The sequence below is a fragment of the Vulpes vulpes genome, chromosome 6 (assembly GCF_048418805.1).
Source record: "Vulpes vulpes isolate BD-2025 chromosome 6, VulVul3, whole genome shotgun sequence".
Classification (NCBI taxonomy): domain Eukaryota; kingdom Metazoa; phylum Chordata; class Mammalia; order Carnivora; family Canidae; genus Vulpes; species Vulpes vulpes.
The window spans coordinates 128,441,650-128,456,793 of record NC_132785.1 but is presented as its reverse complement, the minus strand read 5'-3'; the positions used below and the strand labels follow the sequence as shown (position 1 = coordinate 128,456,793).

General features: G+C 48.0%; 1 protein-coding gene across 2 annotated transcripts in view; it reads right to left on the bottom strand.

Annotated features, from left to right (window-relative positions):
- The window catches only part of TECPR2 (tectonin beta-propeller repeat containing 2), a 103,333-nt gene that overhangs the window by 32,708 nt on the left and 55,481 nt on the right, over positions 1–15,144 (bottom strand). For both annotated transcript variants that reach the window (XM_026012625.2, XM_026012627.2), the window contains 5 exons: positions 14,750–14,930; positions 13,486–13,627; positions 10,323–10,563; positions 9,103–9,192; positions 7,286–7,519 (listed from right to left, as the gene is read on the bottom strand). In XM_026012625.2, the coding sequence (XP_025868410.1) occupies positions 7,286–7,519; positions 9,103–9,192; positions 10,323–10,563; positions 13,486–13,627; positions 14,750–14,930 (888 nt within the window). The remainder of the gene's footprint in view (positions 1–7,285; positions 7,520–9,102; positions 9,193–10,322; positions 10,564–13,485; positions 13,628–14,749; positions 14,931–15,144) is intronic.

The window sequence follows — 15,144 nt, the reverse complement described above, 5'->3', positions numbered from 1 at the left end:
TAGCCTCACTTCAAAACCTGCAATAGTGATGCATGGTGACTCTGATCTCAGGTCATACACGAGGCTGTCGGGACACAGATATGGAGAGACTTGCCCAAGGTCCCAGGGCAAGGATGCGGCAAAGCCAGGAGGCAAAGGTCTGAAACCAGGCCAGCTCAACTCTTCCACACCAGCTATCTGCCCTCTGGGACACTGGTGAAGGCTCAGATGGGACGTGTTCAGTTCAGTTGGTTTTGACAGATAAATATACCCAGGTCACCCATGTCCTGTCAAGTTACAGAACATTTTCATCACACCAGGAAGTTCCCTCAGGCCCCTTCGAGTCAGTCCCCTTAGTCCCAAGGCACCCACTCCTTACTTCTGTCGCCATGAGTTAGGGCAGCCTGGTCTAGAGGTCCAAATAAGCAATCATGGGCCTGAACTCTTTTGGGGTCTGGCTTCAGTCACCCAGTGGAACCGTGTTGCTTCATGTTGCTGAGTGTTACTCCACTGCATGCCAATAACTCAGTTTATCCAACCACTTGATGATGGACATTTAGTCACGCCCGCTTCTTGTGATTAGGAGTAAAGCTGCTATGGATGACTTTTTTGTGAACGTGTGTTATCTTTCTTGAATGGTACCTGGAAGTGAAAGTGCAGGGCCACGGGGTAGATGTACATTTGCCATTCTGCATGCCCACCAGCTGTGCATGCTGGCTGCCCACAGCCTCACCAGCACCTGGTCTTGGCACCATTCTAGTAGGTGTGAAGAGGTATCTCATCATGGTTTTAATTTGCATTTCCCTGGTAACTAATGGTGCTGAGAATCTTTTAATGTGCTTATGGGGCACAACGTGCTTATAGGGTCTATCTTCTTTTGTGAAGTGCCTATTCAAGTCTTTTGCCCATTTTTCAAATTGAACAGTTTGTCTTTTGATGACTGGGTTAGAGGATTTCTTTGTATATTCTGGATCCAAGTCCTTTGTCAGATATACACATTGTGCATCTTTCTTCCCAGTCTGTGGCTTGCCTTTTCATTTTCTTGACTGTTTTCTGCTGAGTTTGTCATTTTGATGGGTCATTTTTTTTTTTAAGATTTTATTCATTTATTCATGAGACAGAGAGAGGGGGGTGGCAGGGAGACAGGCAGAGGGAGAAGCAGGCTTCATGCAAGGAGCCTGACATGGGACTTGATCCTGGAACTCCAGGATCACGCCCTGGGCTGAAGGCAGGCGCCAAACCACTAAGCCACCCAGGGATCCCCCTTGATGGGTCATTTTGACTTAAAAGCAGTGGGGAAGAAGGTGGTACAGCCACATTCTGTGGTCATGCTCCTGTTGGCCAGCTCACACCTGTCGTTGGTAGCAGAGGGCAGCCCAAAAATCTGCACTGAAGTACAAGCATGGATCCTGCTAGGTGGAAGTCTTGTCAGGTGCCTTCAGTTATGACACCAGCTGAAAAGTATTAACTGACCACCACATAAAAAATCCTCGGTATCCTTTTGTGTATATGCTGAAGTTAACTGTAGTTTCTTCTTCCTTAATCTTTTATAGATATCTTACCCAAGAGTTCAAACGGACTTCTAGAGCTCTAACATGACACAGAAGATTTGTACCAATCGAAATACAGTTCCTTCAGCCATAAATCACAGAAATAGCCGAGAAACAAACATTAATTTAAAAATGTTAAGTGGGGCAGCCCAGGTGGCTCAGTGGTTTAGCACCGCTTTCAGCCCAGGGTGTGATCCTGGGGTCCCAGGATCGAGTCCCACCTCGGGCTCCCCGCATGGAGCCTGCTTCTCCCTCTGCCTGTGTCTCTGCCTCTCTCTCTCTCTCTCTGTGTGTCTCTCATGAATAAATAAATAAAATCTTTAAAAAAAATGTTAAATGAAAATTAATTTTATGCTGGAGTCTTCAACTTGCCCTAATAGGAACTCCAGGCAGTGGTGATGGTGAGAAAAGTTCCATGGTGATAGGGACCCACCAGACAAGCAGCTCTGTTAGCAGTACCTAACACCACCACCACCAGAACACATCGTTCAAGTTACAGGAATATTCTTTCAGGACAAAAGTAAAGGCTACTAGAATATACATGTCAGCATAGATGATAGCTTATTCTGAACTGAAGACACAGGTCAAAAAGAAAACATTTACCTGAAGGCTCTTCTGCATTTTCCTTCCTCACAGAGCGCCCCCCCCCCCCCCCCCCCCCCCCCCCGCTGGAGTACAGTATATGAGACTGTATTGGCTGAGATGGTCAGGACAGGGGCAGAGACTCCTGCCCTCCCCAAACATTCCAGGCTTCTCCGAGGTCCCTGCAAGTTAGGTGGGGCCCCGTCGTTAGTCCGGACAATGGGCTGTAGGCAGAAGCAATCTGCCACTTTTGAACTGAAGCATAAAGAGCTGGCAAGGGGTCTTTCAGTTGTCCCCTGCTGTAGTGACAAGAGAAGGAAGCCACAGAGCACAGCAGCGGCACCAGCAAGCTGCCACCCAGTGGACACAATTCTAAGAGACTGAGAGCCAAAGGTAGAGAGCCAACTCTGGCACCGGGGAAGCAACACTCATTGTGCTAAGTCACTGATATTTCGGGACCGCTACTACATTACCAGCCCGATGAACACAGACACACTACAATTTTCCTGCCTTTCCCTGTTTTGTTTTTTCTATTAAAAAAAAAAAGGTTTTAATTACTTTATTCAACAGAGGAGACATTTCCCCTTTAGGATTACTTTTGTTAAAAAAAAAAAAAAGGATTACTTTTGTTTTTTTTTTTTTTCCCTAAAGATTTATTTATTTATTTATGATAGACATAGAGAGAGAGAGAGGCAGAGACACAAGAGGAGGGAGAAGCAGGCTCCATGCCGGAAGCCCGATGCAGGACTCGATCCCGGGACTCCAGGATCGCGCTCCAGGCCAAAGGCAGGTGCTAAACCGCTGAGCCACCCAGGAATCCCCTAGGATTACTTTTTTTTTTTTTTTAAGATTTTATTTATTTATTCATGAGAGACACAGAAAGAGAAAGGCAGAGACACAGGCAGAGGGAGAAGCAGGCTCCACACACAGAGCCCGACGTGGGACTCCATCCAGGACTCCAGGATCACGCCCTGGGGCCAAAGGCAGGCGCTAAACCGCTGAGCCACCCAAGGATCCCCCGGATTACTTTTAAACATATATTTTAGAACAAAAAATAACATTTATTTGGTGTTTTAGGATTTATTAAACAATTTTCTGCATAATTTACTGCTACCATAATCCTACTTGTTACCTACCTAAAGGCAAAAACTGACACTAAATATTTCCTCATTAAATGTGACCAGATGAATTAAATTACAAAATTGCATTCGTTTGCTAAACATTCCAATGCCTGACCGCACACATATTAATGGGAAATGAAATGCTATCAGCATTTTAAATATCTGCTAAATGGTGCAAATTTTCTTCCCAAAACCAGGATTATAATAAGTCACAAATTTCCATATTCAGTCTCTAAAACTGGGTTCAGTAGCCAGACATTTAAGAATTCTCTTCATCTCAAAGCAGCAATCGATTTGGTAATTTGAGTAGAGGCAGAAAAGAGTGACATTAGGTCTTAAGAAAGAAATTAAAGGTAGAAATCACAATCATGGGGCAGCCTAGGTGGCTCAGGGGTTTAGTGCTGCCTTCGGCCCAGGGTGTGATCCTGGAGACCCGGGATTGAGTCCCACACCAGGCTTTCTGCATGGAGCCTGCTTCTCCCTCTGCCCGTGTCTTTGCCTCTTTCTCTCTCTCATGAATTAAAAAAAAAAAACACACACACATTCATGACTTGATACTTTGCTAAAGTCATCCCTGGAACCGAAATTTCTGCTTGCAATGTGCAAGCTGGTGACATTCCCAACTTTACAATCACCTGGCACTACCATCAGGAGGTGGGCCGCATCACACTGTCAGCACCCACAGGACAGGGTTTCATTTTTCATGTTTGTAATGTTAGAAAATTCGTAAAGAAGAGGCCAGGACTGAAGATAAGAGCACAGATATATCACATCCCTGAACAAGCTGGTGGCAACGTAGAGGTGGAGCAGCTACTTACCGCTCTTGAATCTGCCTGTTAGGCAGTTTTATTAGTGATTATCAATATCGAGGCCAAAGACAGGATCAAAACTCATATCCCAGAATTACTTAGAAATGGCAGTTACCAGTAATAACCACCTTCCCAGATGGTCTAATGTCCCTCTGGGCATGGATATGGAGAGCAAGTGGTCCCCCTCTGTGTGCAGACCCCGCTCAAGGTCAGACTATGAGGGCCACTGAAACAGAGCAGGGGCACAGCACTCAGGGGACATGGTGGGCAGAGGTCGAAAGAATGGGAACTGAAGGAAGCCGGTGGTGGGGTAGAGGCCGGAAGGAAGAAGAGCTGGGGAAGCTGGGGAAGGAAGGAGCCAGGATGTTCTAGGCCGTGGCAAGACAAGCACGCACTATGCACAAAGGGGCCTGGCACAAGGGGCAGAGCCATGGTTGGTGGGCCTGCTGTGATGGCCCTGGGCACCACCCTGAAGCTGGTGCGATGTGGAGCCCTTTCACATTGAGGGCACACCTCTGCTGTTTTAGGAAGACAGATCTGGCGACCACGGGGGAGGTGGGCCCACCTGGTGCCATGGGGTGGTTCCTGCAGTAGGTCACTACACTTTCTATTCACTACTATTTGGTGCCTGCTGCCTGATGACAACCTGCCATGGACACTCACAATTGGGGCTCTGGGCAGGGAGCACACAGCTGAACTTAAAATCTGTATTCCTGCATTTAAATAATAATTTAAGAAAACCACCGGATTCACCTGTTTGTCCCACAGGCTACAAAGCTCATCCCAGAGAGGGCCCAATAACACAAGGCCTGGTGGTGCCTGCCTGCCTTTTATTGACCCAGACCCTGGGACAGTGGGAGACCAGTATCTTTCACATGACCTCCTACCCACCTCTTCTGCCCGAACATGAAACCTACCAACTCAGGACATGCTGCATTCTCCTACGTTTAGAAAATGGTAAAAGATCATTTATCCATCATTTCAGTGTCTGCTAGCAACCCAGATAAATAAACAAAACCTAGAGCTCAGAAAGGCAGTGTTTCCCACCAACACCCAATCAGGCACCTGGTGAGACAGCCCCCATGAGCCTGGAGAGCAATGCAGCTAACGCTGGCTTGACAGGGACCCTGCACAGGACACTTGCCCAAGAAGCTCATGTTTACATAGGATGCTTCCTTGCATCATCTCTCTGTGCTGGGGACCGCTGTTCCCATTAGGAAGGTGAGAAATTAAGGTTTACAGGGAACCCAGCAGCTCACCCAGGATCCTGGAACCTGCCTAGGGTCAGGTCTCTTAAACCAAGCCTTCATCCCACCAAAGCTGACTTTCTCTCCTGGAAAGGATGGCCACCACCCCAGTGAAGCCCAAATGGGCACATCAGAGACCTGCAGTAGTCTAGCCAGCTAGCCAGTGCTGGGAGGGCTGCACTGATCTGGAAGGGAGATGGGAGCTGTGGACCCCGGGCAGAGGTGGTTCTGGCACCGTGCAGCCCAGATAACGCCACTCACTCTATGTCCATGGAGCTCAGTGGTGTCCTCTGAAGGATGTGGAAGGGACAGCACAGGGAAACAGCTCTGCCCCTCACCCAGATTGTGCAGAAGAGCAAGCCTCCCAGTTCTCAAGGTTTGGTGGTGGGAGGCCTGGCCTTCCGACCTCCAGGAGAAACTGGCAACATCTCCCAAACTGGTCTGGTTGCTGCTCAGGCCAGTAGATCTCTGGATGGTGGCAGGCTTCCTAGGGCAGGCAGGAGGGTCCCCTGTCACTAGCACTCAGGGCCATGAGCAGCCCCAGCTTTGTCTGGTCAGTCACCATCGGTAACGGTGGCTGGTAAATACTCTCCAAAGCCAGAACGTGACAGCACTGGTGCCGGGATTAGGGTCAAAAGACAGGGTATGACGCCAAAAGCATAAGTCACCAAAATAACACTGAAAAATTCAAATTTTTAGTATATGTGCTGCCGAACTGAGCATGGCCCTGGAACATTCCCAGCTTTGGAACAGTTTGCTTCTTCAGTTGAGAGCCAGTCTGCCTCTTATTTAAGCTGGACTATATCTGGTCTCGTGCTGGACAAGGGAATGATGATCTCTCTATACAGCACCTTGCAGGAGCCACATGAGCTGAGAGCAGATGGGGCCCAGTCTATTTCATGGGATGGTGAGAGGTCCCTGGCAGCTGGAGATGCAGTCACAGGCATTTGTACATACACATTTTTAAAGATTTTACTTATTTATTTGAGAGTGAGAGAATGTGTGCAAGAGAGAACAAGCACGAATGGGGACAGGAGCAGAGGGAGAGGGAGAAGCAGGCTCCCTGTTGAGCAGGAAGCCCCATGCAGGGCTGATCCCAGGAGCCCAGGATCATGACCTGAGCTGAAGGCAGATGCTTAACCAGCTGAGCCCCCCAGGCACCTGCATGTATATGTGTGCGCGCGCACATAACTCTAACTCTAAACCCAATGCAGGTCTCAAATTTAGGACTCAGAGATTAAGAGTCACATACTCTACTGACTGAGCCAGTCATGCGCCACCTCCACTTTTCTCCATTTCTCTAATGAGTAGATGTGCTTGAATCCTTAAACATTAAATGCTAGCAGAATTCAACCTTACAACCTACCAAACAAAAAACACTGGTTGTCCGTGTACCGAAACGGGAACCTGTATGGCAGGGGAGTAGTCCTAAGGCTCCAGTGGACCTTCTGGAGCAGCCTCTGACTTTAGACAAGTCTCTGCTGTCAGACAAGTCACACACAAGGATTTGCCTGGAGAATAACCCAATGTTGCGGGCCCACTCTGATACCTTGTTTCTGAGAACACAAATGAATAATTTACAAACGGCATCATGCTCCTTGGCTGGCTCTGGGACTCTGGACAGGAGACTCAGAGAAGAGCCAGAGACGCACATCATCTCCTCAGACCGCTTGAGGAGGAACAGATGCCAGCCCGCTGGGCACTGTTCCAGCTGCAGAGGGACAGGTACTGATGGGTGCTGATGCGGGACACACCTGTTCTTCCAGATATAAAGGGCACAAAGAAATGTGCCATATTGTCAGGCTGGCAGAGCAGCTGCATCAGGCAGTCCTAGTGGCAACTTCCCCTGAGTGTGTGATCCTCCTGGGCTCTGGGAGCCCTATGAGCTGTATGAGGTAGGGAAGTAAAGCTCCTCATAAGTCAGAGGCCCATTTAATCTGGGCTGGCTGATCAATCTCCCGAATTTATACAACACAAGGTGAACCCAGGGGCCATACCTAGCTGGGAAAGGTCCAGCCGCGTCCAGTGCATGCCTGTGGGGCAGCTCTTGGAGAGCGTCCTGATGAACACCTGGCCAAGGCTGTCCAGGGCCCACAGGGCGTCCTGGCAGGCGGCGTATGCCCTCATCTCCACGTCGGGAGGCAGCTGCACCGTGGAGGGGCGGGACTGGGCATTCTGGGCGCTGACACTGCACAGGTCCTTGCTGCTCTGGCACAGCCACAAGGAGCTTCCTGCGGAAAAGGTTCATGTTTGTTACTGACGAGACACACAAGGCAGTTGTGGCCTTTGGGCAGCTGACACCTGATGGCAGACGCCACCACTCCTGGCTCCCAGGGCACTACTGCGAGCTTGATAGACCTTAAGCCAGAAGTCAGAGGTGCACCCATGGCCAGACAGTTAAAAAATAAGCCTGAGGTGTTCTAAAGGGAGGAAAGAAAGTAGGGCTTATGAGATTTGGTGAAGGCTATGGTCTTGGCTCAGTGGCTCTGACCTTGGATGTTTCGTAAGGGTTGGGGAGTCTTTGACTTGGTGTGACCGTTGCTCTGGAGGAAGTGAGGTCAGCAATTCCTTGGAAGGATGGGTCTACAGTTCGCCTGTTCTGGTCTGCGGGGGGGAGGCTGTTGAGGGGGCCTAGAGACCTAGAAAACCTCCTCTCCTCACCCTCTCCTCAAAATCCACTCTCTCTTCCTCCCATCATTTTTATGGAGTCCTTTGGCCTTAACAGATTAAGTTTTAAAATGCAGATAAACTCCGGGAAAGTTAATGTCTCCATCATAATATATTATTCACTAAAACTTGTGGCCAGCTAGGTTTTAGAATTCAAAACTGTTTTGGATTTTGAAAACCTAAGGTAAGGGGTATGCCATATATTTAAGTAATAGCCTCAGGGAGCCAGGCAGCAGTGAAATGCAGTAACGTTTCTGCCACAGAATGTGTGCACACTCATAATCAATGGATAAATAAGCCCCACATTGGTTCAGGCCAGGTTTTGCTGCCAAATGATTTTGTGTCAATCTCAGGATATAACCTACGGTTTTCAAAGCTTACAGACGTCAGAATTATGGGTAGAATGATCAGGCGAGTAAACATCTTCCCGTACTGACAAGTTAGCCAAATCTCAGTGGGACTAATGGCTTGAACTAACCAGGTGCTTCCTCTGAACCACAGGCTTCATGGCATCTTCTCATCTGACCCTCAGGGCAAAGCTAGGAGGAGCCTTCGGCCACCCCCCAGAGGGATCACCTGGCTGCCCAGGCTCCCAGCTCACTGGTAGCTGCACTGCCTCTCCGGCTCCAAACCCCATGCTCCAGGAAGGGAGGTGAGCTCTGATTGGAGCCAATGGGAAGTCTGCCCCTATAGACCTGTCCTAACAGGGCACAGCTGTGGGGCTCAGACTGAGCCAGAATCTGTAAACCAGATTCAAAGAGGCTATTAGGAGGTGATGGAAAACTTCACGAGGGGAAATGGAGAGGCACCCCAAGAACCCTGGTGCCTACTGACTGCAGTGCTATGGCCCCGTGACATGTCACTGGACATCTCCAACTGCCGGCCCTAGTGGGACACTGTATGTTCCTCTCCTTCACAATGACGCCCTGCCTTTATACTCATTCAACACCCACACACCAAAGCCTTTTTTCTTGGTCAGGCCTATCCAGCTTGGAGGCTTTGGCTCAGCCAACAAGGGCTGCCTGCCTGGGAAGCCACTGCATTGTCTCTGAGGTCCACATAGCTACGCCCGGTCCCAACTAGGTCATGGTCAGACCATGGTTTTCACTTTTCAACTGCCAATTATGCATTGTATTTCTCAACTAACCTTCTTTTGTGGGAGCAGTGGAAGCCAGCACAAAGGCCCACTTTGTTGCAGAAGCTGTCCCACGGGGAACAACATTATTCCAGTAAGTGCCTAGAAAGAACCAATAGGAAGTGTGTTAAAGAAAGAAGAGGAGAACACACACACACACACTCCAGAGCATTAGTTCTATACTACAACTCATCTCCAAAACCTCTTATAGCTCATTCTAGAGTGCCCTTAAATTAGGAGGTCCACGCCAGCCAGTGCTATGAGGCCAGTCCCTTGTTTCTCCTACCATGCTGACAAGCAGAGCCACAGTCTTGCCCAGGGTGTGGGGCAGGGGCTGGGGGGTTGTGCAGAGGGAGGAGAGCTGGAAAAATTCACAAAGCAAGGCTTCACTCATAAAAACAAAGCCCTCATGGGTACCTGTGGATTTATACCACCAGTTATAGATTCCCAGAGCCTTGCATTCTCCACAGAGCAAGAACTTTTCATCTCGGAAATGGGACTATTGCCTCTTACTGTGCTCTTTACATTTGGGTGAACGTTTTCTTCTTTCTTTTTTTTTTAAGGAGTTTATTTACTTATACATGAGAGAGAGATAGGCAGAGTCACAGGCAGAGGGAGAAGCAGGCTCCTTGAGGGGAGCCCAATGTGGGCCTCGATCCTGGGACTCTGACATCATGCCCTGAGCTGAAGGCAGATGCTCAGCCACTGAGCCATCAAGGTGTTCCTGGGTGGACTTTTTCATTTAAATGTGAAATTATTGGGATCCCTGGGTAGTTCAGCGGTTTAGTGCCTGCCGTCGGCCCAGGGCATGATCCTGGAGTCCCAGGATTGAGTCCCACATCAGGCTCCCTGCATGGAGCCTGCTTCTGCCTCTGCCTGTGTCTCTGCCTCTCTCTCTATGTCTCTCATGAATAAATAAATAAATAAAATCTTTTAAAAAAAGTGAAATTATGAACATAAAAATGAGCTCCATCTGCCTTTTCTAGATCATCATGGATTCCCAGTAGAAACTGGTCACACACCATCCAAACACGGGTACCCAAGTTGTAGGAATGACGGACTAAAAACAAGGAAACTGCTACAAAACAACAAGAATGCCTCCATTACAAACACTTCACACACTGGCACCAAATTATCCTCTACAGCTGAGATCTTAAAGCTTTTCTTTCAGTGCTGGCTTTAAACTGAAGCTGCCAATCGAGTCAATGTGGAAAGAAAGGTAGTGCACCCACCGATGAGATTTCCTTTAGCGACGTGGAATTCATTCTTGCCGGAGGAGATCCAGACACCACTGTTGTTTACCCCGAGAAGGCTCGGCTGGCACTGAAGCTGCTGAGACCAAAATGCCATGCGCAGCTTATCTGCCACCTTTTCCACGGGCACTTGTGCTGCCGTGGCCACCGAGTGTGTGGCATGGATTATGGTCTGGAATAAGCTGCACTGGTCAAACACCACGTAGTCTGTGATGCTCACCTGGAGGGGGAGACAGAAAGACATCCTTCTCTCAGTGCAGCGGTGCTGCCTTCTGCACGTGCGCTGCCCGAGAGCTGAGGTTTGGCCCACATCCGGCAAACACTCAGCACACATGTGCACCTGCGCATTTGTGTAAGGACCAAATAAAGTCTGGCAAGAGACTACTGAACCAGTGACTGCAATTACTTCTGAGGGATTTGAAGGGATGAAAGAAAATGTTCATCTTTTGTTTCAGATGCTTTTATATGACACAGATCTGTTACAACAGCATGTACTGTTGTGACCAGCCCCTCAGACCCGTGATGCCTTTTATTCTAATCAGCGATAAAGGGTCGTTTTGCTTTTATTTTTTATTTATTTTTTTAAAGATTTATTTATTTATTTATTCATAGAGACACACACACACACACACACACACACACACACACACAGAGGCAGAGACACAGGCAGAGGGAGAAGCAGGCACCTATGCAAAGAGCCTGACATGGGACTCGATCCAGGGTCTCCAGGACCACGCCCTAGGCTGCAGGCGGCGCTAAACCACTGTGCCACCGGGGCTGCCCGGGTCGTTTTGCTTTTAAATTTAGGTATCTCCAATGGACAACAGTGTGCAATCCTTAGAATCATAATATGGGTTAAAAAAAGCATTGTAAGCAGTGTGATGGAAGCACTTTCTGATCTGAACCAGGACTGTCAATAATTCCACCAGAGCAACAGCATGAAGCAGGACCGTCCTACACATGAGGGGCACACTCTGCTCACACCTGCAAACTGCTTCTCTAACATTCCTGAATTTCTTTCCGGGCAACCCTGAGGAGAATCTCATTCTTATCAAGCAGCTCTAGCTGTTAGAAAGTTCTTTCTAGGCACCCTGAGTCGCTCAGCGGTTTAGCACCGCCTTCGGCCCAGGGTGTGATCCTGGAGTCTGCCTGTGTCTCTGCCTCTCTCTCTCTCTCTGTCTCTCATGAATAAATAAATAAAATCTTAAAAAAAAAAAAAAAAAAGAGGGCATCCCGGGCAGCTTAGCGGTTTTGTGCTGCCTTCCGCCAGGGAGTGATCCTGGAGACTCGGGATCAAGACCCACGTCGGGCTCCCTGCATGGAGCCTGCTTCTCCCTCTGCCTGTGTCTCTGCCTCTCTCTCTCTCTCTCTCTCTCTAATAAATAAATAAATAAAAAATCTTAAAAAATAAAAAGAGAGTTCTTTCTAAGATGGTCGAAATCTAATTCCACGTGACTTCCACGTATACTTCTGCCCTGTTGGGTTTGACTATAGAGAATGTGGTGCCCTGAATCCTAGGACAGCCTTGTGTAGGCCGCGTTCCCAGGTCTCACACAATGAGACGCTGAGTGAAAGACACATCATTTATTATAGGGAACTTAATTATAATAAACAAAACAAATGAAAAGGAAATTATTGTAAAAGCCAGTACTTTGTAAGTGTATAAATATTCTCTTTTCCATCCATGAAAGGACTCGCATTAACTGCAAACCACCGGCCTAACGAAAGTTTAAGTGAAATGCTTTACCACGTCAGAACCCCATGGCCCCGTGCCCATGTCAGTGAGCACTCGGCCAGTGCACAGGACATGGGGCACGAAGCTCTGGGGCTCACCATGCAGGCTGCTGTGTGCCGGCCCAAGGAGCTCTGCTCCTCCTCGGGAGCATGCCCATGCCAAGGCCACACAGAAAGTCTGTGGCAGCCTACCTTAGCACCCAACACTTGCAGATAAGCAGGATGCAAATTAAAAAAAAAGAAAGGTTTAGCAGCCAAACATAAAGCTGACTCTGGTGCTACAGAGAAAGTCTTATGATATTAAAATAATTCTGCTTCCAAATACCTCACAGATGACTCTGTCAAATTAGATTTCTCTAAAGGTAATGTTCTGAATAAGTTGATAAACTGGTAACTAATTTTCTTTAGGTTACTTAAAAATGGAACTTGGTACATATATACACGTGTGTGTGTATGCATGTGTGCAAAACCATATAATATGCTTACCAGCATGGAGAAGGTACTTGTACAACTTTTCAAACAGTATCAGACGTATCAGAGACCTGTGTACACATATGCTTACTGATCAGAGAGCAAACACAAGCTTCTTTTCCCAACTCTCATCCGATAGACTCAAGGGCGGCTATTGAACGACCTGCCCCCAGCATGGTGAGTCTGTAGCAACAACCTGACCTGAGCCAGTGGAGACAACCAATGAAGAGACGCTGCCTAGGTCCTAGCTGCTGAGGGTCAGAACCACTTCACTGCCACAGCAGGGGTTGGGGGGGGACAGCTATGCTGAACAATACCAAAGAGAAGAAGGAACAATGCCTTGGAAAACACGTTCTAGGCCACCCCAGACATCTTGAAAAGTGAGCTTGCTTACACCCTTCTATTACACAGACTGCTTCCTTTTCTGGGAGCGTGTGGGAACATTCTCCTTTCTTTGTTGAAAAGCCACTTGCTTAGAGGCCTTTGGAACAAGTGGGGAGAGATGAATTTTAATTGTAGGCTGGGTTTCCAAACCTGCTAGCTTGTTGTAGCCCATGTATTCAGAATTAAACACCATTATTACCTAGGTCTTCAAAAGGATATCACTGGGCTTATTTGGCACGTAAGGATAACTATTTAATACCAAAACAAAAACAGGAATAATAAACAGAACCTGTACATTTAAGCAAAGAGAGTTTTACAAGTTACTTCCTACAACGAAAAGCCCTGGATATTTCTAATGTGCTCAAATACAGCAAAGTCTAACTCATCAAAAAGTGAATGTTCTTTATTTTTTATTTTTATTTTTTTTGAATGTTCTTTATTTAATCCAACCTCCTCAATCTCTTTAAGGAGAAGAGAAGGGCTATAAAAAGGGGAGCAGAGCTCCCACCTCAGAGATACCCCCTGGCCAGTGGCCCTGGAACCGAGCACCTACTTGCCACCAATGGTCATCATCTCCCTGGGGCTTCTTGGAAACGATGCCAGTTCTGAACCACAGGTTCCCTCGGATGTCCAGGGCCCACAGAGTCTGCTGGTCCCCGAGAGTTATACAGACGGGTTCCAAAGCTTGCTTTTCACTGGAAACAGGGAAGAGAACAGGGGAGTCAGCGCCCACGCACAAAGCACCCAGCCTGACAAGGAACGCCAGCTTTGGGTGTCCAAAGGACGCTCCAAGGAAGGACACTTGAGTTTTGAATTACGTTACTCTGCAGTGTATGTTGTTTAAATGTGCGGCAGCTTCTGAAAGATACTGAAGACCCGGCATGGTAGGGAAAGCTCTTGGGAGAAAATTACCTACAAGAAAAGTATGTGGGCACCTAAGGCACCTCCGCCTCACTGGTCCCTCCTGTACAATCAAAATCAAGCAAATGGAGGCGCCTCTGCCCCACCCGTGGACTGGGCTGTGTTGGGCAGCAGCAGCTGGGCAAATTGTGTTTCCCCTGGGGCAGTGCCCTTCCCCTTCCTGTCCCTCTGGTAAAGTTCTTGCCAGTGTTGAGGCTCAGCTGGGCTGCACTCTCTGGTTTAAGACCGTCTATGTTAACTGGCACCAGACAGTTATGTGGCTCCTGCTCTGGGGGAGGGCAGGGCTGGGGACAGCCACCTTCGCACATCCAGCCCAGCCCTGCTGTGGCTCACAGTAGCTACTTTTGCTCAAGCTGACTGGGTTTCTAGGTTCAAACCATGAAGATCCTAATCTAATTTTTCTATTCAGCAAAATGATTCGATGGTAATTCTATAATTGAAATTTTGAGTGATATAAGTAACCAAATAAATTACAACTCAGAGATCAAGTCCCATTGACTAGGATGATAATAAAGAAAGAGATCTGGCCCTAAACCATTGAGATTCTACACAGAAACCACCAGACAGCACTGGGTAGTAGTGAACAGAAACTGCCGTGAGAGGCTCATGATTGTGTGATACTCCAGGTTACACAAGAGGGCACCAGCATTTCAAAAAGCTGAGCTATGACCCAACATCTAATCTGCCAGTCAGAGGCAGGCACAGGGCGTCTCCATGGTCAGGCTGCTACACTGACTCTGACAATTCCAGAGAACACTATTACCATGGAGAGCTTCAGAGAAGCAGCTTTGCCCAGGAAAGGCTCCCATGCGTGCGTTAAGGGGAGACAAGCTGACAAAGAACCAAGGGCGGGACAAGCAAGATGATGAAGATGTCTCTGCTCCTCCTGCTGATACCTGACGATGTCACATTTCCACTGCTCCCCTTCAGGGCAGAAGCTGCTCACGCCCTCCCGGTACAGGAGGGCTCTCTGCTCTGTCAGTGCCCACACCACGCTGTTTCTGGCTGTGACCTGGGACAGTGGGTATGGACAGTCGACCTTTACGGCTCTGGCACAGGGGCGATCCACACTGAGACCTGCCAGGGAGACAGACAGGAAGCCCCCAAAGACATATAATCAGGGTTTCACACCTCATTTGTATTCTGTTGTTTGCTTATTTTTCTGTTTTTGGTATTTTTCCATATTCATTTGTAATAAGTATTTTGTCTTTTTAAGGTCTAGTCAACAAAAAAGTTAAGTTGTGCTTCAGTATGGCATATCTGAAATGTTTTCATATGTTCTTTGAAAGCT